The sequence below is a fragment of the Enoplosus armatus genome, chromosome 8 (genome assembly GCF_043641665.1).
Source record: "Enoplosus armatus isolate fEnoArm2 chromosome 8, fEnoArm2.hap1, whole genome shotgun sequence".
NCBI classification, from domain to species: domain Eukaryota; kingdom Metazoa; phylum Chordata; class Actinopteri; order Centrarchiformes; family Enoplosidae; genus Enoplosus; species Enoplosus armatus.
In genome coordinates this window covers 21,491,785-21,516,906 of record NC_092187.1, presented here as the reverse complement: position 1 = coordinate 21,516,906, position 25,122 = coordinate 21,491,785, and the positions used below count along the sequence as shown (strand labels likewise).

Here is a 25,122-nt window from a genome sequence, read left to right as displayed (position 1 = left end):
AAAGTGTGCCTGAGGAGAGAGGCCTTCATGTTAATCCACTCTCATACATGTTAACTACACTTGGATAGCCCCATGCTGAGCTGCCTTAACACAGCCTGGTGCGGTTCCACATGGCCCCCAAACCCCCATGAGAGCCCCAAAACGAGCCTGCCAGAGCCAAAACTGACCTCTTCGTCACATAATGCCACAGAAACTTGCAAACACAGGCATGCACGCTAGCTAACAAACACACGCATCCGCAATCACTCACACACAGTGAAAGTCAAAGCAAGGCTGTCATTAAGCAAGCAGACTGGTAGGCTGAAAATAAGAGGAGACACAGAGCTAACAAAGCAGTTGGGGGGAAAAAAAGAATACAGCTTACTTAAGCTGTCTGAAATAAGCAGTTGTTTTAATGATGGGGAGGCCATGAGCTAAGACTGTGTGGAAAAAAGACACAGCGTGCAGTCACTTTGTTTTTGTTTTGACTTGAAAGCTCATAAAAAGGACTATACAACTATTCTGACCAGCACTGATCCAGAGACCCAGACCAGTTAAAGCAGAATATAGTTGCTGTGAGTGGTGAGAGCTATGGGGGGAGCTCTGTGATTGGTCACAGCTGGCATATTTGCTTGGTGAGGACACGTCCTCTCTAGTGGGTTTTGTAAAGAATGGAGTAGAGTGAGAGGTGCTGGCCAAATGGGCACCTCATTTGGCACCAAAACCAACTCTGTTTAAACATAGTCTTGTGCCAGAAGTAAAAAAGGAAGCCGAAACATCTTCATTCCCTGAGCAGGGTTTTAGTGTCGCTTCATTACTTTCTACTAAATATTGAGAACAGCAGAGCCAACAATGATTCATTTCTCTTTACCGCACAGCAGGGTCACAAGAACAGAACAGACTGAAATACCTCTTAAACAAAACTGACAGCACATGAGATTCTAAAGCACAGCCATCCAGAGTGTTTCATATTCCCAGTGATCCTCAACAAAGTCTGAACCAGAGCACGCTGGACTGATGTTGACACGGATAGAGAGGGAAGGCGTGTTTACTTTGAGGAGCTGAGTATGTGCTGTCTAATCCACTTCTTGTGGGAACCTGTAATGCTGTCTGATACCTGTTAAGAGTGCAGACACGCAGAGGCCTCTGCGCTTTGCCCGCGGCCATGCCTCCGAATGGCTCTTCTAGGAGGAGCACAATAACTCATTATGAGTCACAGACAGTCTACCGTCTAACCCGCTACGTTCGCACTGTAAACACAGGATATGGTGGCTGTGGTGAAGTAATACACACAGAAGCAGGCACATACTCACACACAGTCAATTAGTGAAAGGAAGACAAAGGAGGATCAGACTGTAAGAACAGGCCTTGGGCAGTTTTTAGTCAGACAGGGAGTGCTGACCAACACTAGAGCCACGAGATAACTGACTGTACCAAGCAGTCGCAAGACCATGAACTGGAAGGCAGGATGACGAACAATACTGTTAACACATGGCCACACAATGAAAGATTTTTAGTTTGTGTAGGTTGGAAATGTACTGTAATGTGCTGTATTTTGAATCTCATCTCTCAGCGCTTCTGTAAGTCCCTACAGGCCTTATCAATAAGAAAACATGGCCAGAACAAAGGCCTTGGGATGTGCCTGGGCCCGGGGCTTTGCACTAGCCTGACTGGAAAAACTGTGCTCTGCATGTTGGTCGTTGTTTTGTATGTGTGTGTGTGTATGTCTTGTGTGTGTGTGTGCTCACAACGCCCACTAAACAAACACATCTCATCGCGCTGGTGCTCGTGTCAGTCAAAAGCAGCAGAGATCTGAATGCAGCCACCACAGTAAAGGAGGCCTGGCTTGTAAGTTGAGATGTTGATGTTTTAATTACATCTTTGCTATTTGCATGTCATTTCACTAGCATTACTTCTGTGCCTCTCTCCTTCAATCCCACGTCCCTAATGAAGAACAGAGAAATGTCAGGCAGCTAGAGAGGAGAGGAAGGATTATGTTGAGTCTGTCCCACATCAACATCACACAACAACCCTCCAACCAACCGAAGAAGTGGCATAATGAAGATGTGAATTTGTGTAACAGTGTGCACAGTTGTGTGTGCACGCAGGTGTTTGTGCGTCCCTGCCTGTGTGTGTGAATACGAATGTGTGTTTGTCTATTTAGAAGGAATGAAAGGCAGATTTCAATACCCTGTACACCGAACAATAGGGCCAATCAGTCTCCTGGATCAGGGCTGATTAAAAGATGAGCTCACTGTAGGTGAGTGTGTTGCGGTGATATCTCACCAAGAGCACAATGAATCGCAGTTATATAAAGATTCAACACTCTCATCAATTGTTTCTTCAAAGACAGACTGAGTGAACACTCTGCTAAAACAGCGTAGAGAGCAAGAGAACAAGAAGCCATTTCCCAAAACAATCTGAGTTTTCCATCTAGATAGCCTTGAAAGGCATGAGCAGAATAACAACTGGCAGCGTAAAACAGTGCTATTCTCATTACCCTCTGTGGAGTGAATAGAGAGAAAGACTGTGAAGCAGGCTAATGAGCTAGTTAAGGTGGCAGTAAATGTCATTCTTCCTCTGGCAGGCCCCGGGCTGCAGTACTGCTACAGGCCATTACCTGGACAGGGACGCATAAAGCTTGCGTCAGCACTAACTGTACTGCCTGGCATTCACGCATACACACAGAAAGAGAGAGAGAAAAGGAAAGGAAGAGAGAGACAGAACTGTATACACACTGTAACACCACAACCCCTCTATATAACATGCATTACATTAAAAGCCTAAGTGGATCATGTTGAGGAAAAAGTGCGTGAGCTGAGGAGACACTGTCTTTAGTCGTTTTTAATCTTCTTTCCATTGACAGGAACTTTAATGAGTAAAGAGCTTTTCTGGCTGCTTTCCACTCAGGTGTTGACCGTGGTCTGCTGGCTTGTTAGCTGCTTGGCCAGTTAGTTTGACCTTTAGTAATTTATTCTCAAGTCCATCTGGAAGGATTGGATTTCTAAATTGGATCACTGTGAGTTTCACTGAAGAGTGAACAAGGACAAAGTCTGAAGGTGTTCAAAGTTTTGTCATAAATGGACAGTGACGAGTGGAGTGTGTGTTCTTCTGAATCAAGCCAATTTACTTGCTTTAAAAATGAAGTCAGTGTCCTTTAAAGGCAGACACACGCATACACAGACTTTGCAACTTTGGCCAGTCGTGGGCAAAGACGACCGTGGTTCATTTCAGGGATAAAAACAAACAACTGGAGGCGCAAGGACAGTGTAAGTGAATTCATTTATCTATTTCTGAATTTACTTACAGCCACATTTATCCAAACAGACAGCAGCTCATAAACCTACCACACAGACACCCTTCCTTTCCAAGGCAAGCTGAGTGCTTGGGAAAAAAAGCAATATGTAACAGTAAATCCTCGAGGGTTTGAATGTGCCAACACTGTCAGTGTGTCAAGTGTGGTGTTTATTGTACTCTGCTGATGTTTCAGTCCGCACCACGTCGCCACATGGATGAGATAGTCGTTGGTGGTCTCCTGTGTGTGTTTTAAACCCCACCAGATGCTTGTTTTATGCTCACCTCGGCTAGAACTCCAAGTCACAGAAAGGCCAGCATTTGCACAGAGACAAAGATGATGTAAAATCAACGGTGTCTATGCACAAATGCACATACACACACATTTTGCACACTTTCACACCTTGAACCCAAGTGGACCATTAATCCAGCTTTTGTTAAAGAAAGAGAGCCCTCCTGCACTTGCTCCAATCTCTGAGGGCCTCAAACAAATAAACTTTCTTTGGTTTTAAATAAAGCCCTGAGCTCCTCTGGATTTAAATACACTCTGGCTCTGCTTCCCCACTGGTTTAAATACACCTCTGGGTCCAGCGTATGGAGTCGGGCTGCTGCCCATATGGTCCCCACTGGATTAGGCTAAGAAGCCCGGCCACATAATGGTGAGGCCCGGGGAACCATTAAAAACCCATTAATTGTGAATTTTGACGATCCTTACGGCAATGATATGCTAATATTTCTTAGCGCTGGAGACGGACAGAAGAAAGAGAGGCAGCCAGACGCAATAGAAGAGAAATGTGCTGAGCAAAGAGGAGGGTGAGAGAAAAATGTGAAAATGGTGAAAAGAGACTCTACAGACTGTTCCAGGTCGCTGTAACTCCCTAACATTCACTTGTCTGCCAGACACACTCGCATACACACACAACACTGGAGAATAAAGAAAAGGGGAGAGCAGAGGATAGAGAAACTGCAGGCAGCAGAAGACAAAGAGGTCAGTGTAGTGGAAAACATGGAGTCTGACATTAAAGTGATGCAGTTCAACTTATTCGCTTTAGCGCCAGAAATGCATGCTTGAGAGATCTACACGCACAGGGAGAAAAATGGAAAAAAAAACGAGAGAGTAGGACAGACGGGGAGAGCCATAAGTGAGAAAAAGAAAGGAAGGACAAACAGGAAGTCACTGAAAATTAAACAAAGATAGATAGCAAAACCTGCCATCAGCAAATCTTTTTATCGCTCAGTATTATAAAAGCATTTGATAGCATTTATTTGTTTTGTGGCCAGGTGGCATGGTGCAGGGAAATTCTGCTTATCTCTGCATTCCTCTGTATTGCAGAGTGGACGGGAGGAACATTAGACAGGCTAAGTCCCCACCAAGCAGATTAACCAGAGCCAGCCAGGGGACCAGAACACAGATTTGGGATGCATCGCCCAAATAAGATTTAGGCTTTTCACTGGCAATTACTCACAGTATACATTTCAATGCCTAACCCCAAATGCAGCTGATGCTGCCCTGGCTCTGAAAGGGACTTTGGCTAATCTGAGACTTGCCACTGTACCAGAAGCTTACAGTCTGTTTCCAGCTGAACAGAGCTGCTGTGTATAAGGGCTGGAGCCGTAGCTTTCTGTTGCTTACATTCAATACTCCTCTCCTCTGATTTCCTTTAAAGCGAGAAGCAGGGCTACTTGTTATTCATGGAAAGCCACTTGTATATAATGCGGATGTCATTATTTCAATGTGCAGTATACATGTCACATTACAGCACAGCTGACATGACTGAGAAATCAACACATCAGCATCAATAACCACTGCAGCCACAATAAAGGAGGAACCGCAAGAGTAGCTGCAAAGGCCAGGCAGTCTTGCCTGTGTAGTTCTACAGTGTAATGAGTCCTTTCTCCTATGTGCATCTAGGATGCTGAGGAAGGGAAAGGAGACTGGACTTGTCATTTCCCTGTTGGGCCCTCGGGAGCCAGGTGTCCCTCTTTAATGGAGGCATGTGGAGACTAACGTAGGTTAATGAGCTATGCAGGCCCCAGAGGAGATAAGCATTATAGGCTATATGAGATCCCCTCTCATCCCTTCATCCCTTCATTTGTGTCAGACCCTGGGAGAGAAAGGAAGAACAAAGGAGAATGTGGTGAAATGGAAGTGGAGGTGCAAGAGAGACTGGGAGAGAACAGAGAGAGTGAAGGACAGAAAGGCTCAACAAACACAGCCAAAAAAGAAAGCCAGGCCTGCCAGCATTTTAAAACAATTAAGGCCTGGATGAGATTCACTCTAAAGGTTCCACTGCCAAGCCAGAACCGAATGTGGCAGTAAAGGGAAAGCTCAGTGAGAGCGGGCTTAATCAGAAACAGATTCTCTACGACAACAAACCAAACCACACACACACACGCACACACACACAGGAAAGTCGACACTTTACATATTAAAGCTCGACAGGGAGGGAAAAAGCCTGTGGAAACATCAAATTGTAATGAGGAACAGGCTCGGTGAGTGCATAGGGGATAGAAAGGAAGAGACAGAAAGACAGAGAGATGTAATGATGACGAAGGAAAGGAAAGAGAGCTTTTAAATATAATGTAAGCCCAAACTGCAGATGTTCTTTGAGCCTGTTTTAAGTGTTTGTTGTGGATCTGTACTGTATGGCTTTACTGCGTTTCTCTTTTTTGTCTTGCTCTCAGATGTGGCTTAGTCTTTTGTTTGGCTGTCTGTGGCTGCATCGCTGTATAAGCTATGAACTGAACACGAGCAACCATCTGAGCATGCTGTGTTTCTGTCCCCAAACGTGAATGTGTGCTCTGCTAAGATGCTGCCGAAAGACGAGAGAAGTGCGAGTATGTTTGTGCCTGTTTGGTGTTGGAGGTGGTTAGACATAGAGGATACCGAGAGATGAGAGAGGTGCAGCCGAGAAAAGGAGGAAGGGGGAAAGAAATAGACGGAAAAGAGGACGGATAAAGGAGAGAGATGAGAAGATGAGTTGAGGAGATATGGGCAGAAAAGTGGGGAAATAAGAGGCGAGAGGAGATGAAGCTGCAAGAAGAACAGAAGGAGAGAGAAGGAAGGAGGTGTGACCAGGTTTGTGCCCAGAAGCAGAGAGCAGAGGAAGGTTTGGGGCACAGCTGACGGAGAGGCAGCCTCACATTCCAGGCTTGATCCTGTATAAACCCTGTCTGTTACTGCAGATCCAATATGGAAATAAGAGGCCAGATGGGGTCTTCCACTGGCCTTATAAGGGATTGCAGCTTGGCCTGGATGGATCACGGGTGAGAAGCCATGGAGAATGAGAAAGAGAGAGAGAGAGAGAGAAGGGCAGAGACAGGAACAGGGAACGGGCCTTTGAGAAAAACAACATGAGGCAAACAGAGACAAAGATGCTGAAAAGTGGATACGCAAGAAGAGAGAAGAAGAGATAAAGAAAATGGATGTAGACAGCAGCAGGGTTTGAGACAAAAAGAACGAAAGAGAAAAGAAATGGAGAACCAAACCAAGACCCGGCCTTTCTGATGATATTCTTGTTTTTCTCCTCCTCTGATGTGGTTTCAATGATCTCTGGTCTTTGAGGGGTGGATTCATCAGGGCCAGAGAACAGAAACAATTTCCTCCTCATCACACAATAGCAAGCTTAACAATAGAACCCAGCACAACTCGATTGGTACAATTCATCCTGCTACCATTGTTTCAGGCTGAGTCCCGTAGGTCCATTTTATTGTGGGATTTTTCTCTACTGCCAAAAAGAATAACTTCGCCCTTGAGAAAGACTGCAGATGCAGAAACTCAATGAACAAAAGGATAGATGTTTGCCATGTTAAAAGTCTAGGCTGTACTGATCACACATGAATTCAATAAAATCCATGTTCCACCATCATCTATTTTCCAACTAAAGCTTAACAACAACTGTGTTGGTATATCCCTTCATTCTACTCCCTTTGTTCTGCAGTGTGTTTAGTACTAACAGCGTTTCCTAGTCAAGATGTTCAGACAGTGGGAGCCAACAACCTGCTGAGAAACCTGATCAGCCACACTAATCTGATCATCTGCACTTTGTTCAAGTGTGTCTTATTTAAAGAGGACAGCACTCCCAGCATGGTGTAACCCAAACACCGTCCTATCCCCTTTCAGCCGAGGATCCTGGGGAGCAGACACAGTCATCTGATCTGCCACACCTTCCCCCCCACCCTCCAATCCAGCTCGCAGCCTAAACACAACATACCTGCACCCAAGTGTTCACCCAACCACAAAATCCGGGCTTATTAGGGTGAAAACTCATGACACAAGTGTTTCTCGTTTCCTAATCAGTTGGAAGGCAAAATCCCCCCCCCCCCTCCTCCCCAGTGTGTGTGTGTGCATGCATTTGTGTGTGATGAAACACTCTTGAAATAGAGTGAAACACGTAGTGTCTTTTGAATGTATGATCAAGGGAGTTTTCGCACACCTCCCTCATACAAATAAGCGAGTAAAATTTGTATGTGCACTACACCAAAGAATAATATGCCCATGTGTACATGTAATAAAACAGACAGTACAAAAACCTTCAGTCGCATATATATTGTGTGCATGCATGTCAAAATTAAAGAGATTCATTATGGACTAAAGGCACAATACCTTAGGGAAGCAACATGCAAATGATGTAGACAAGATCTTTGCCCTCTAATCCCCAAATTTAAGCGATACAGAGCTAATCTAAACTGGTTTGTCTGTTTTTCTGCTAATTCATTATCATAGTCAGCTAATTTAGGTCAAACACACGTACACAAACACAAGACACACCTCCTCTATCCGTACACCCCACTGAGCCAACAGCTGCTTCCAGCAGCACCAAACTGTGGCTGCCAAATACACCAAAACACTGAACTATGACTGACGGTTACTCCCCGCAGAAATGTTTAACTGCCCTTTTAAGCGGAGTAAAAAGGAGGAATGTTGATGGTTTGCCGTTGTGCTGTGATTCCATCAAATCATCACCTCTCCGCCTTGACTGCTAATCCAATCTGACACAGCGCGCCCACGTCGCCAAGCATGGGGATGCCTCAGCTCTGCCTCCAGCCCTGACCCCTACCTTTAGTCAAGTTACCAGAGGCCCAGATAATGTTTTCCCAACTGCTAACCATTAGGGTTTAATGAATAACAGCGGTGGCTAAGCTGACCTGTGGCTGAAAGAGGCCTCAGGCTCCTGCTCTGTTCTTTGATATCAGGACCTTGTTAATGCCCTCTCGGTGGCCTGGCATGGGCTTTCTGGTGATGCAGGTGCTTTTCGCAATCGCACACATGCCCTTGCTATTTTTCCCTCTCTCTCAGTTCTTCACTTGCAACTCGGCACTTCTCCTCTTTCCTATTACACAGAATCTGTCAAGCAATCTATCCACCCACACGTTCTGACAAATTACACACTTTGCATGGACTATATTTCTTTTCCCTATTCTATATCTCCATTCAAACAATATCCAGCGTCTGTGGCCTCTCACATCTTCCTCGATCCGTCACTATTTCTCACCAGTCAGTGTGTGGTGTGTAATGGCATTATATGGCCTTGGCATTGTGCTTCATGTGGCTGCTCTAGGGGGTCTTAGAGCCCAACACATTGAAAGTGAGCTACAACCTTATAACCATTGATATTCAGGGAATATAAGGGGAATGGTGAATTAAAAGCAAATGGCACCTTGAGGCTTGAGTGGATGCTCTGGCCAGTGAACACAACAAACTGTACACTGTGTTACAAGCTATGCAGAAGGAACTGTCCAATCCCATTAAGACCGTGGCCATCTTTGCTGAACGGCTGGACTATTAAGAGGGAGTCTGGGCTGACAGCTCTGTTTCATGACAGCATGAGGCCAAGACCTGACATACAGCTGTCAAGAGAAAGAGATGCCCCCTGTGTGTGTGTGTGTGTGTGTGTGTGTGTGTGTGTGTGTTAAAGACCCAGAAATGACGAGCAGGTAGGCTGAGTGAGCCGAGATTACCAGTGGCTTGAAATATTATCACATGCTATTAGCACTGTATCACTGTTCATTAGGCTGATGGCTAGCTGGAGTTACTTGACAGCCCTGCGGTAAGAGTGCGAGAGATGAAGAGGGTGAGCGAAAGAGAGAGAAATAAGGAGATGGAGTTTGCACAGAACAAAAGCAGAAAGAAAATTGGAGCAAGAGGAAAATCAGGAAGAATGATAAAGGCCTGCTTGCCTCGATCAGTCACTGTCAGAGATTCAACATCCAGGTTTTAGAGGTAAACAGGAGTATCTCAAAGGGATACAGGACCGATGCGGAATGCAGCACATTACTGCAATTCCTAATTCTTATTGTCATGACATTCATAATAAACGATAACCAGATGACTGTACAATGTCAAAAAGCATATATCAAATAAATGATTTGTGTAGAGCCCATAAAAGCTTCCTGTAAACACTGTGATCGCAGAAATGCATTAAACAATGCTGTCAACCCAGACAAGCTTAACTCTAAGGGTCCTGATAACTGCTGCTGTCTTGTATGAAGTAGGAGACAGAGGAGCAGTAAAGCTGTCTCACTATCAGACAGAAACATTAGTCGCTGTCACACTCAGTTTGCCTTCGCACAGACAACAGTTTAGTATATCATCAAAGCCAAAACAATTCTCATTTCTGAGATCTATTGGCGCTGTACTACTTGAAAAGGCTCTTGAAATGGAAGCACACATTTGCAAAGTAGATGAGAGAAATGCTGTTTTGGTTGCTTGAGTAATCGAGAATCATTATGCATGCTATCAAACACATAAGGAATGCATGCTTTTCTGTTTTTCATTTCGTAACTGCTTCTAATGAGGATGATCATTACGATGCATGTAAAATAGGAACAATTCATCAGGAACTTCAAAAAGACTCCCTGTGTTCTGGGCCACTGTTAGAGTTTCTGTGCAAGTTTACAAAGTAATAGTTTGCTCTCACCCCCCTCTGTCCTTCCTTTTCCCCCTTTTATCTAATTTTGAACCACTCTAAGGGCCAGCAGTAATGAATTGGCTAATCACAGTTATCTGGCCCATTCAAGTGCTTTGTAAAGCAAATCAATAAAGCTTGGCACTGAGCCAGCCATCCACTTTGACAGACGTTGTTCGCTAATCTATTTCTGTGTTTTTTCTGTCCTAAAGATGTTTACTCGTTCTCTGTCTGTCCCTCCTCTTTCTGTGTACTTCAGCAAGGTCAGCGGGGAAAGTGAAGAAGAAAAAAAAAAAACTCCTATTCCACGCCAGCTGGCAACTAAGAGGACAAAAGTCAAGCACTGAGTACTTAAAGTTCATTTGACAGAGAGAGAAATTTTCCCTTTGATTGGTAGAACTGTTGGAAGTCATTGGGGCGTATCTGAGACGTATACCTCAGGCAAGAAAAAAATAACGAGGCCTAAACCTGTACTAGGCCGTTTCCACAGTAACAGATCAATAACAGCAACGCCACAACTGATAAGAATTTCTATGAATTTCAAATGTTCTCTCTGTGGTGCCTACATTGGCTGCAGACTAAACAGGAATATTGATAGGCTGCGAGGCCCTGCCTCCCAACACAGCTCCCTTGCATAATGTTTGGACCTATTTTTCTTGTGTTTTTATTGCACATAAAACATTCCATTGCCAGGATGCGTGGGGTAGAAATACCATATTCATAAGGATGGGAAAGGCCACTTCTTACTAAGAGAAACATGAGAATATTCAGCCTGTTTTCACTTGTTTAATCTTTTTGCCTAACCAGGAAGACATGGATCTGGGTAGTCAGTGGTGTTTGATGTGGCTTCCCAGTCCTAATGACACTACTGCTCCCAACATTGGTAAAAACCACACAATCCACTGCCACAGGCATAGTATGACTCCCCGGTTCTGTATGTGAGCAAAAGCAGAGCTAAGATCTGTGTCTTCTTTTCCCTTAAGTATTTCCAAACATGAGAACATTTTCATGGGCCAAGTAAATAATTCTGCCATCAACATAATTTGTAGCCCAATCAACAAGATAATATGCTGAAAAAAGTGGATTACAGCGATGCTCTTTCTACTCGTAGTCTCTGGTGAGAAGTGCCTCTAATCAACAATGGGTTAATTAATCTCACTCATGAAGTTAAGTCCAATTATGGGACGCACTCAGCAGAGTAATTTGTTTGCTAAAAAAAAGAGAAGACATTGCCAATAACAAATCTAATAACTAAAATAAAAAAAACTGTGATCTTGGTGATAAATTAATAAATAAATAGTGCACAACATATTTATGGACATACGTGATTCAGTCTTTATGTCTTTTGGGATTTGGCTACTTTGGCAGGGATGCATTTTACTGCATATCTTCAGGCTAAATTAAGCCTACATGTATAAAATCCATCTGTAAACTGTATGCACTGTATGAGTATCTGTCTCTTGTTGTTAGATAATGAAAAACGCTTCCTTCGAGACACTGGCAAAGAAAAGAGCAAGCAATTAGAGGAAGAGAATGGAGAGGGAGGCAGATAGAAGGAGAGAAAGCAACAGAGAGCTGTTTGAATGTGATTAATGAGATCACTGCAGGGTAGGCTGTGTCATTGTAATAGTCTGAGCAGGGAAGAGAAGGGGAGAAAGATTGGGAGTAAGAGTGAGAGACTGAGACGGAGAAAGGGACAGGAAGAAAGAGAGGAATGAAAGAAAATGAGAGGGGACAGCCAGTTGACCAGGCTACATTTAACTCACTGCTCTGGAAAGAAAGAGGGAAAGAGACACAGAGAGAGAGAGAGAGAGAGAGAGAGAGAGAGAGAGAGAGAGAGAGAGAGAGAGAGTCAGAAGGAAAAAGCAGATATAAGGCTTAGATGAATGGAACGGCAGGGGCTCTCAGTCTTCCTCTGGCCTTTTAACAGTCGAGTGTTTAGAGAAGCCTGGACCAGGTCTGGCAGATAGAGAGGCTTGTACTCTAAAGACAGCCATGAAAGACACAGCCTGCTGCTGAAGCCTGCGGCTGCCGTCGGCCGCCTCTTCATCTGGCTCAGGGTTAAGAACTGAGCAGGAGGGGGTCAAGTGGAGGCCAGGTTCTGAAAGGTCACCACAGACATCCTACCAGTTCACAACTCAATGAACAACCCAGTCATTAGCTAGACTATAGATGGTTATGGTAATTAAACATCTATGGCAACCTCCTCCGAACGCAAACACCCACAGCCCACACCCACACATGCACATTCTGTCTTTCTTCCAGACTTAAAATGCCACAGAAGGGCTTCAATAAAGCGCAATGAAAAAAAGAAATCATAACTTTTACTATAAAAATTGTTTCTACAGATAAGAGGGAGCTTCAGGCTCTACTGAGGCTCCTCATGGATATTCAGTAGAGTTTAGACCACCTGCTGATCAGAGAGTATTCCCCCTACAGCACAGAGAAGGCCTCCATAAAGCACTTCACAGAACTGTAAGATAATGTTTATTGGTCATCCCGTCTTGCTGTAGAGGTTAGAGGGACGGTTGACAGTCTCTCTGCAATGACAGACAATATACTTCTACACACCTCTATTTGCATTTATCCAAATAGTGCTGGTGTTACTGTAGGCCATTTGATTATTTAAGATAGGGCTACGTGTGTGTGTGTGTGTGTGAGGGAAAATGCTCTTTTACTTGCAAAAGTACTTTCTGCAGGCTATGCTTGGCTCCCAGCTGTTGCCGGTGGGCAAACGGAGGCTGTATTGCTTCCAGTGGTTTAACAAGATTAGAAAGATTGCAGGCAATCTAGCAGGGAGAGCACTGAAGATGTCTGTAATAGATAAATATTGGCAGCTGTCATTTCAGCTAAAACGCTCCTTATGTCTCCATGCCACTCAATTTGTCATTTTGCTAAGTTTGAAATGTTAGTTGCCTGCTTCATAAATAGGTGTATTGAGTAAGGTCATTTTCATCTAATTTTACAAAACAAAGACAGTGGTTTAACAAAAGAATGCAATTATTTGTTCTGTGTGGGATTAATTGGACCTCACCATTCAATCTGAAACAAAGTGATGCAATTGTTATTATTGAAGGCATTCAGTGAGCAACAACAATCTGTGAGAATGATTATTGGAAACAAATTCTACCTGGTGGCAATTATGACAGCGCCTTTTTCTTGTAATTGTATTTATCTTCATGTCAGCTCAAGGTTAATGCAAGTCATGCAGTGACAATGGAGATGTTTATTAAAGCCATTAAAATGATTAATTCTTTGTGTGTGTTGGTTGTTTATTTGCAATCCCATGAGGAGGCACTAATGACCAACTGCAAACAACAACTGAAAGTTGTTAATAAAGTGAACGGGGGTTCATGTTCATATCATACCTCATATGTCATGATAGTGAATATATGTGTGTGTGTGTGTGTGTGTGTGTGTGTGGTTTAGGGGATGCAGGTGACAGGACCCCTCAGTTCTGTTCTCAGAGTAATATGTACCCCTGGGGAAACAGGATGGGCTCCCATTCAGTTGCTGCTAGAGACATCATCCTCAATGCTAGTTCGCATGCTAGTTCCCTCTTTCTCTCTGGTTGTCTGTCTATCTATCTCTGTCCTCCTCACTCTTCCTCTTCCTCCTTCCTCTCTATCCAAATTTCCTCAACCATTACCAGGTTGACATCCGGGGGGGGGGGCGACAGCAAACACAGAGCCCCAAGGGTTGGAGAACAGAGTGACAACAAGTCTGCCTAGCTGATCCCTCGCTTCCACATAAAAATCCAGGCCACACCAAAGCAGGGCCTGAAGAAGTCAAGCAGGTGAGCAGCCTCTGGGTTGACAGGCAACTGACTGGCAAGGCTCTCAGATCACATTCTGAGGGCGACGAATCCAAGGACTAACTCTCTGAGGCTCATTGGGGGTGAACACAGCATAGAGGGGGGAGAGAGGGTGGGCTGACCGCTTGTCCACCAGGGCCCTGTAGGAACAGCTGCCTGCATTTACAAGCCTTTCAAGTCTTCCACACTTTATGTTCTATGATCAGCTGCTACCCTGAATGGCACTCCGGTACTGCCTGTACAACACAAATATCCCTGCTGCGATTCAGGCCAGTGCAGGAGCCAGGTGAGTCAGCCATGCACCCTCTGCTACCTTAACCAGTTCAACAAGACTGGTCCAGTTAAACACCTGAACCACCCTTTCAACTTGCCCCTTCAGCTGCCAGGGGAATCATCCAAACCAATTCCTGATTATTCATCAGGGCATGATGACAAGAATTAATTAGGCCAAAATCATCACATCATGGTTGAGGGCTTGAAGGATAAAGAGCCGGAAGACATTTTTTTCGCCCATGGTTTACTGCTGATACAACACCACTACAGATATCTGCATATGAATACAGAATCTGTCTGCAAGGGTCAAGATTTTGGTAACACAAGCATTCTGCTTTCCATCTGTAGTCCGTTTGTAGTCCAAGTAATATGGACCAATCACGCGTGAGCGGGCTTTGATTGCATGCTGGTAAACAGTCCATGTGGAGAGCAGAGGAGCCGGAACACATTGGTCGAAATGCAATCTCGGAACCCATCAGCTTTCATCTGACGATGATTTGGCTTTTTATCAATCTCGGAACCCTAGAGATTAGCTTTGTATTCGCTTTTTTTATTTATTTTATTTATCTGCACTCAAATCGTTGTCAGACAATAGCTGATGGGTTCCATTGTCCGGATATCCACTGGCTACACCGGAAGCCCTGAAACATTTGCCGTTGCCCCCAGAGGCTGAATCGGCATCAGATGATAGCCGACGGGTTCCAAGATTGCAACACCATTGCAACATAAATGTTCATGTCAAGGCTTCATGACTTAATTACATAATTTAATAAATAAACCTATAAAGACCTGATTAACTCTATTGAATGTAGAACGCAGGAAAGGATGCCATCTGGGAATGCATAGCTTTGGTCTCAACAGCTCTTAACCCCTGCTGCTCTGTATGAGAGGACTGGGATGGAGGGTGTTCATTCTCACTGTCTGCGAATTGACTCTGATTAACAGGGGAATCCCGAATGTGCCTCTGCTGAGCTTGCTTTAACCTCCCCATTCATCTATTGCTGGGATGTCTTTCAACATCCAATTTTACATGTACAGCCGTGCCCTCCATCTCCATCTATATCAAAGGCAGTGCTCCCCGCAGCTCCTCTCCTCCTTAATGCCGTAGTTGCTTCTCACCAATCCCAGTCCCCGTGTGGAATATGTCTGTGCTTAAGCACAAAGTATAGAACCACACACAGCCAATTCCAATTTAGATGATGCAATTCTTGGGTAATGTGCATCCAGAATAAACTGCATAGCAGATTGCCTATCTCTATAATTTGACCCGCACAGCCCTGTAGCACTCTTTTGGTCTCTGGGTACATAAGAGTGATAACGTAGATGATGAAGTCTGGTCCGTATAATATACAGCCTGGTGAGTATCAATGTAAATCTAGGTCTAGAATTTAAATAGGACATTAACTCATGGGCAGGACTACAAGCTCACTGGAACATCTTCGGATGTTAGCTAAAGAGTCGACTAAAGGTCTAGTTTTGGTCCCGTTTGGTCCTGATTTGAACTGGTTTCACTGTAGCTAGAAAAAGGCCTGGAATATTGATTGCCCCCTAGCAGCTTTCTGCTGAGGTGAACATCTGCTGCCCTCCACAATCAATCATTGCCTCCAGGGGTGCCACCCAGAGGTCCACAACCAGTTTCTGAAAGCCTCATGACACTCAGACTACACATTTATCACATAACTGCAGTATGATAGTACTAGGTTTCACTCTAGGTTGGGAATGAGAGTACTCCTTCACCTTCACAAAATATAGATTTGTTAGTTTGATCCTCCATCGCACAATAAAATGTAAGAACTTCACACCTTGTACACATAATCATAGCATGCAAGTGCTGATATATTGTATGAGGCTCACAACTGTAGTGCTATTGTTTCCACTATATATGCATTCTCCTCACCTTAGTGTCTGCTCACTCCCCCCACCCTCTTAACCCCTCTTCCTCAGTCAATCCCCTGCAAAAGCCGGCCACAGGCAGCGGTATCCGCCAACACTATCCCTCCTGCTTTGCCATGCTCCAGCAAAGCCCAGGAAACAGCAGCATATACAGGAGCTGGTCTGCAGGGAGAGTGAGAGAGCTGTGGGGGGAGGGAAGGAGGAGCGCGATTGAATGGGGAAGCGGGAGATGGAGGATGGTGGTGTGGAGGGGGGGGGGGTTCTTTGGGAAGGGAGCCAATCCAATTACAGGCAGCGGTGCAGCCCTGGTTTCTTTGGCGGCACTAAATTCACATTTCAACGGTCTCTTCCTCCCTCCCCCAGTACCTTCTTCCTTCTCCTTCTATCTCTGCCTCTTCCTGTTACTTTTTTCTTATTTTTTCTCATCATGGCTCACACTCACACCCCCTAACCGTGCATCCCCACACACCACACTCCTCCCTTTCCCCATCTGTCAGTCTCTCTTGGTTGCATGAAAGAGTTAAGATATAGAACTGTATCACCAGCAAAGCATCAAATCTCGTCACCCTATAGCTGTGTCATGCTCAGATGTGCAGGAAGCCTGCAGCATCCTACTCCGCCTACAAGTTTCACACACTTCGTAAGAGCTTATCAGCCTTCTGCAGAGGAGCTGCAACCAGGGCTCATCAGGTCACCCTATACCTCTGCCCTCTCTGAGACACCTGACGAAGTGAATGGATAAAACTCTCGATGTAAACACATGCATATTTCAGACACACTGAAACACATGCACACACCTTAACAAAGACAGTGAGCGCAGCAGTCCTCTTCCTACCACTACTGTCATGCAGCGTTATTGATTATTCATTACCTATTAAAAAAGTAATGCTTTCTTTTTCCATGCTGGTGCAGACGGTGCCACGGTGGGTAGAATAATTGTGGTCAATCTCTCTTTCATGCACATTAGGTGGACAGTCAGGGCTTGTTGAATCAAGTGCTTGCATGCAAATCACGCCTGGTCCTTGTCCAATAACGTACCTGCATGCAAATTCTTTACACAGTGGTGGAAGCAACTTGTCTAATCACGTGACTTCAAAGAAATCGGGTTCAAATAAAGTCCAGAAAACTCTTGCTTCAACAGCACTATTACCCTGAAATACACACTGGCAATCCAAATAGCTTGCAGTTTTAGTTTTGTGTTCTTTGCTGAGAAAAGCAATTGCATGATTCATTACTCTTTAACACTGATGATTGCTTTCTCTTACACCTTACCTTAAATACATAATGTTGACGGCTAGTGTTCATGCCATCTTTTGCTGGGTATCATAAAGGTATTCAGATTACTACCAGAAAGTAAACTGCATTTTCTCATCTAGGCTACCCCATAGTGAGAGGATGCTAACTAATTAGGATGACAATAAATCAGATGATACTCATTACTGGGAAGTTTGCTAATGCGTTCCATTAGTGCAAGTGGTATTACTACCTTATGCTGTTGTCATGTGGATCAGTCTCTGTGGTTGAGTGCTGTACAAGGATTTTCTGCTCTGGCCACTGGACCGTGGTACCCATTCTCTAGGTGCGCTTCTCATATCCTGGTTAATTCCTCCCCCATGTTAGCGTTACTGTGGTTACAGTCATGCCCCTCTAAGGAGCGAGCCTAAGTACACAGCAGCACGCAAGGCTATTTTGCATGGATTGAAGGCAGGCGGCAGCTACAGACAAGAGTGTGGATGGAAGCGGGGAGATAAAAACAATATGCGAGCAACAGCAACAGCAGTGGGGGAAACACTCTTTTCTGTCTCCTCTAATTTAACCGAGTAGAAAAAGGTGCTAAATTATTAAACATCTCAAACAGGGGATTACATCGAATGAATATTCTCTCCACCACAGCCTGATTGGTGTATTGATTTAATTATGAATAGATGGAGACCAAAATAACCCAGGCCATTTGTGTTGCATTGCCTGACTTGAAATAACAAAGAACTTGCCAAAAGAGGTATCAAATTGGTTTTAGGAACTCTCTTTCTTTTTCAATATCTTCCACTGAGCTTCATGCAGCTGTTAGTGGTGGCGGTGGGGTGGGGGACTATATAAGCCAGATATGGCCCTGTGACACACTCCTGCTGTCACTCAAACAGGCACCCCCATGCGAGGAGGAGCCAAGTGAATACTGACAAATCCTTCAACCAGCTGTCTAAATCTAGTCTAGAAAGCACCATCAGTATGCAAGACAAACAACTATTGTGACACAATACACAGACACAAACACATATTATCCACATTCAAACACGTCATTAACATTTTAACATTCGACATATAGTCTAAGCGTCAGCTGTCTGGGGTGATGTCAGAGCCAAAACAACAGCAGATGTTCTAAATTAGCTAAATCAGCAAAACACAGACACTTCTGATTGACAGTCTCACTCCTCATAGCCCCCAAACATAGCATAGCACACACTTCCTTCACTATTCAATCCTGTCAGAGAGAAATTTCATCTCATACCTTGTTTCCTGTGGCTGGGGTGCAAAATCTATCATTATTAACGGGCCAACAGCCCTTAACCCTCTGTGGCGTCTGTGTTCTCCAACCAAGACTAGAAGGTTTAGTGCATGGACCTGTTCCCTCTTTTGCCTCTCAGTGGGCCACAGGCAGAAAGGTGCCTATTAAAATTAATGGGCCAGTGCAGGTTATTCAACACTGCGACACTGGAGCTCACTTAACAAGAAACTGGTAATGACCACTACAGTGAGCTAGCCGTCGCCATTACCCCTCTCCGACGCTTTGACAGCAGGCATAAAATATTAAGGAGATAGGTTTCCTTGTGACCATGATCCATCTGCACGGAAATAGAACCACTTCACAGTGTCTGTACCCCATGGACCACTGGACAGCCTGAGTCCTTGTGTATCACAGTGATGAAGTGAGCAGAAATATTCAACAACAGGCCTTTAACTGCTGGGCGGGAAGAGTAAAGGAGTTGGCACTCACCTTCTTTAGGCGTCCACTCTTGGTGCCCACAAAGGCTACACAGTAGCCATTGTAGACATAGGAGGTGACAGAAGTCATGCGATCCCGAGTCTCGGTGTAGAGAGTGTGACCGGTCACCAGCTGAGAACCACCAAGTGGCTGGTTGATGTCAAGACCACAGAAAGAGTCGTCGATGGGCACCGGCTACAGACAGAGAGGGGAAAAGAAGTTAAAGAATGAAGTAAGAATGAATGACAAGAGAAAAACTGAAATGGCATTAAAAAAAAAAAAAAGGTGATCATGACTGTGAGACAAATGTGTCACATTAAACATAGAAACCCTTGACATGAAATGTACTGTACGAGAGGGAGCGACAAAAATACCTCAGAGGAGAATCAGACTTAGAGAATAAGACATTAGGAGAGTGGTGAGGCTGAGATGCAGAGCATTATAAAAGAAGACAGCTCGGTAAGGAGGAAAGATGACAGAGTGAGACAGAAGGAGAGGGCGATGGTCAAAGTTGTGGAAATAGTGGCAGTGTCTGAGACGGAAATGAGGGGGTGAGAGAGGTGAGTCCGAGAGACAGAGGGAGGTCAGAGCAAGGTGGAGGTGCGCGGTTGAGTCTCCCAGCCAGACAAACGTTTGCCTTTCTGTTCCACTTGGCAGACATGTTTCAGCTCCGCCTGACTGAGCTCCACCTTGCTCTCACCGTGGCTCATTACCCGGGCCTATCATCACACCTCTGCAGGAAGACACATACTGCATGATAACTATGCACGCCGGCAAACGCACTGCATGATAACTGTGCAACCCTGAAATAGGCATGTAAGCGAAGAGGCTGCAATGAACTGTATTTACCCATTCTTTATGAAATAATGACCCCCATAAAGTCTCATCAAGTTTGAATTCAGTTCTTAGGGAAAATTTGGACCTGATTATGCTTTATATTTTACAAGAATTGCCTAGAGTGGAGGCTTAAATCCATCCTGTAGTCAATCTCAAATAAGAGAGGTGGTGAATGAGGAGTAAGACAGTGGTCTTTCTGGTGTTGAATCAGGTCAGCTGAGACAGTCTGAGTGGCAGTGGCCTCAAAGTGCCATGTGGTGTAAGTGAGATGGCCAAGCAGGCGGAGGCCCAGCACTCCCATGTAAGCAGGATATATACATATATATATGCTATATCCTATAGTCTCTAGTTCACAAACTCTATCTTATTCTGCCTCTGAATATATATCCTCCTCTCTTCAACTCCGACTCATTAATTCTCTTTCTGTCACTATATCTATCTCTCGTCTGTCTCTGTCCTCGTCCCTGTCAGAGTGGTATAAGCAGACTACGCTGACTGACATTTCCCACTCTGGGAGGCAGCTCAGCCTCTCAATACACACCGCGGCTGTAAAACCTTTCAGTAGTACGCAGGTTTTCATGAGCAGAGCAAAAGCAATAATGCTGACAGGGAATAATCGCCTCCACTCTTATAGTTACGCCCCCCACTTTATGGCATTTCCTTTTATTTCCTTTGCCCAAAATAGCACTAGTATTATGGGGTACTCCACTGCCGTATTTAAACTAGGGAAAAAAATCAGGTAAGCTCACATGATTCTTTTCTCTTATGGTTACAAAATCCAATGTACGCTATTTAACAGCTTCATGCTTGCATGCTTGCATGCTGATTAATCGTGGACAAACAGGATGAATCAGATGGAAAAGCTAGCAGCTATCTTGAGAAACAGCCGCGAGTTCCAGACTTTGGCTTATCAACAGCTACTCAAATGCATGCAGCTATTACACATATGGTCTGTTGGGCTCCACAGCATTTGGTTTTGATTATATCTAGACTGTTTGGATGATATACGCTCAGCAGACTTGGCAGCCAAGCTAAATCCCCCTGGACTCCAAGTGATTGAGTTTTCTTGTTCACCTTGTTGCAAATTTTGGTTTTGTTTGTTTTTGCCAAGCTTTATCACAAATCTCACAAAGTAGTCAAGAAATGTAGATTTGCCATGTCTCTGTTTGTTACATGGGATACAGATTACATGGGTTTATCTTTAGCAGGGCGGTGGAGAGACAAAAATAGACTCAAACCCTGTGTGATTAATCTTTATCGAATAACTCACAATACAGTATAATATTTAATCTATGCTGAAAAAACAGTAGACTACATCATGATCGTGTTTAACAATGGCATAAATTGTTCTATTTGATGAGGAATGTGAATAAAGGATGAATTAGATGTGACAGGATAGCTGCTTTCCCTCCCAGGGTATATCAGTGTTATCAATACTAGCTCCCCTTTGCTCTCACGAGTGGTTAATTAGGCAGTGGGGCATGAGCAGAAAGCAAGACAGGATGATAGTGTTAGTCAGAGTAAGACACACACAGACAGCCGGATACGGAAAGAATCTCATCATGGCTCTCCTCCTTGGGAGTGACTACAGAGATGGTGTGAATCTCCAGATGGCAGAAGGCTGGACGGCTGGGTGATAAATCTTTGATTGGCTGCTGTGTCTGAATCCCCTGGCTCAGCCTCAGTTCCATTCCCAGCCTCAGCCTTGGCCTGCATGTAAGCGTACACACACTGAAATGTCTGCAAGAAGAGAATGTGAGCTGGGGGTATAATTAAGGTTCTCTGCTTTGAGCTCACTGGCTACCTGCTGTTAGCAATGGACCAGAGGAAAGGCACCGGGACTGCATGTGTAATTTACTCAGAAACCAAGCGAGGTACAGTTAACAGTTAACAAAACACACAGTCTCTCGGGTTTGGTCTAACCTTGAGTCACCTCACATTTTGATGGATCTCAGACATGGGCGCTCTAAAAATACCGCACACAGAGATTTGGGAACATATTTATTTAAGAAAGACAAGATGTGAAACATATGTGCAGTTTAACGCAGCCACACCGCTTGAGTTGGGGATTTAACAGCAAGCAGACAATGTTAGCGTGGTTGACATATCTGCTTGTTAAATGTAATTTGTACAGGCTTTAAGAGTTCCTCGTCCATTGGCATCTATCTGCATAATCCATATTATACTATGGATTTATTGGCTGTTCAATGAGCAAGAGGACATGGTCTTAAGGACTGTATTTTACATCTTCTTATCTCTGTGGCTACACACTTGTGCATCCTTGGTGCATAATGTGAAAGGAGAGCAGAACGTTATTGGCAGTGCATGCCTAAAGAATGGTGTGGGAGGTGCAGCTTTGCAGGTAACTGCTGGCACCCTTCAGAGATGATTGGGGATTCTTCTAAGGAAACTGGAAAAAGGCTCTAATTTGAGCTCCCACAGATAGAAAGCCTCCCAACCTCAGGACTGTCACCGCTATGTACCACCATTTCTCCTTCCTCCGCCTCCTCTCCCTCTTCCAACCTCTTCTCCCGCCTTCTCAGTGGAGCTAATAAAACCCAACAGCACTAGTTCGAGATAATGTCTCCCTCCTCCTGACAATCACCTCTGACATTGTGCTAATGGGGAATTTACTGATTTTAATAAGAGCGGTCAATTGAGAGACCTGGGGGGATTAGCAACAAAGGAAGCTGATCAGTGGCTCTCATCATTGTGAGGGTAGGGATATCATTAAACCCTAAAAATACAACCTACGGCACAGCTTCATCACACATACACACACGCAAGCCTTTCAGACATACAGCACACACACACACACACTGACTGTAACTGACTAGTCATACACTTAGTTAGTCATTAATTCTTAATATTCCTAAATTCCTATTAGCAATTACAGAATGAAAGCACAGAGGACTGTAGCCTCCTGGGAATGGGGGAAAATCAAGAAACTTAATTCTACTTGACAACATGTAGCAGATACACGGCCTTGTGTTATAGGATAATTGGGGATTTCAGAAGGAATAGTCTGGTGTGTGATCTATGCTAGCATCAGAAGCAGAGCAACTTTAGCGACACCCCCCCGACTACTTTGTCTCACTCTAGAAGGCGAGAGTGTGTTTATTTGTATTGTGCTTGAGGAGAATATTGTCACTTTGATGGTTGCAAAGGAAAATAAACCATCCCTCATTTATGAAATATACTTGAAAGTGGATGTTCCCTGAAATCAGAGCTGAAAAACAATTTGACATAACGACATGAAGTGTGAGAACACATACTGTATGTATAGTACAAATGTGTATGTGTTTTTTAATCAGTGTCTATCACTGTAACTCACTGCTTTGGTGCACTGCACATCCTTCCCGAGCAGCCAGTTGAGCTCCAGGTTTCCTTCTCCCTGGTAGCAGGACTGCAGGCGTTCCTTGATTCGTGCATTGATGTCTCGGATGGTGAACACGCAGAGTGCTGAGTCATCCGGTGGGCGATGGAACTGCTTCTGGCCCTTGGAGAAGATGGTGAAAAGCACATCATCTTGGGCGCTGATGTTGAGCGAGGCAGCAAGGACGCGGCCTGGCTTGCCGAGGTAGGCGGCCTGCAGCAGCCGGTACTCAATGCCGTTCTTCACACAGCCAACGGGGAGAGAGACGTAGGAGTGAAACTTGCGATCATCTTTGCAGAGGCGGACAATGCGAGAAGTGTAGAAGAGGTCACTGGTGGATCCGCTTGATGACATGCTGTTCTCTGGTGTCTCCGGCTGGACAGTCAGGAAGTAAACAAAGCTGCCACTGGCAAAGCCGTAAACATAGTAGATGTCAAAGTGGGAGACCAGTGCCAGTGTGTCTGACGGTATCTTGATGAGGGAGGACACGAAGTCAGTGTGCAATTCATAGTCAAGCATAGCAGATGATTCTGGGTCACGAGGCAACTTCCGACTGGAGATGGTAGGAAAGTAGTCCTGTTTTCCATCTACTGCTGTGCCAATAAATAGGGTTCCATCCTGGCCCTGTGAAGGCACAATGACCCCATACATGGTCCCGGTCTGGTTGACACTGGAGAGGTAGTGCTCTTTCTTGTGGGAGGGCTCCACTAAGATGAAGAGGTCATCCAATCTGAGGAGTTTACAAACACCCTGGTAGAGGCTGCCACAGGCCAGCAACCGATTTTGGGAATAATCAATGAGGAGAAGCTTGTTGACATTGTTGGTCGAGACAAGGGGCTCAGAACAGGGCTGGACAATCAGAGGGGGGTAGCAGGCCTTGTTGTCATCCTCTGGGCCTGTATCATGGGAAACAAGGAGGGTCAGGTTGCCTGAGAGCTTGTACACACGGTTGACTGCTCCAATATATAATGCCCCTGTGGTTTGGTGAACCGTCAGGTGGTTGAAGACCCAGTCCCGACGTTCGGGGTGGAAACTAGTGAATGTCTGCCCGCTGCACAAGGCAGGGATCGCTAAGAGCCAGAAGCCTAGCAGAGCGGCTGTAGCTCCTACTTTAGGGTCAGGTGATAAAGTCCTGCGTGAAGCCCGCCGGCCCTCCATGTTCAACGGGCCTGCGAGGAAACTGCAGAGGAAACAGAGAGAATGGATGTGGGGAAGAAGGGAGGACACCTTCGCCTTTTGGTTGTTGAAGGCTAACTTGCAGGTCAAATCTTCGCAAGGGTCTTCACATGTTTCTGGAAAAGAAAACAAGAAAGACAGAGAAAAGATGTTAGATATCACAGTATGACTCACATATCCTACAAAGGAAACCCAAATGGAAAAGGCTCTTCATTAGAGATTTCGCTGCTTGAAAAGGTCAAAGTTCAACCACAGTAAGGCGATGGAGCTGTGGAGAAGAGGAGTGGAGGTTTAAAGAGACAATGGGCGGAAACCATTATGGTGCACATTCCAAAGGAGTTGCTAGACACGGCAGGACAATGCAGGAAAGAGAGGCAGGTTACAGCAACGGAAATTAGCCTGACCTGACTCATACTACTGCTGCCGCTGTCACACGGTGAGCAAACGGTTTCTAGGAACAGAACATCTAACGCAGTCATTGCCCACAGACTCACATTTCACACAAAGCCTTGGATACTTGGCGATGACTCATCAGGCTTCAATTCAATTGAAAATATATTCAAACTTATTCAAGCCAAGGTCTTGAAACTTG

The 25,122-nt window shown here is 44.8% G+C and overlaps 1 protein-coding gene across 1 annotated transcript in view; it reads right to left on the bottom strand.

Moving 5' to 3' along the window:
• The window catches only part of plxna2 (plexin A2), a 135,491-nt gene extending 110,871 nt beyond the window's left edge, over positions 1-24,620 (bottom strand). Inside the window, exons 1-2 of the mRNA XM_070910608.1 lie at positions 23,313-24,620; positions 19,154-19,336 (exon numbers count right to left, since the gene is read on the bottom strand). Coding sequence (XP_070766709.1) covers positions 19,154-19,336; positions 23,313-24,512 — 1,383 coding nt within the window. The 5' untranslated portion in view covers positions 24,513-24,620. The remainder of the gene's footprint in view (positions 1-19,153; positions 19,337-23,312) is intronic.
• Positions 24,621-25,122: the final 502 nt, after the last annotated feature.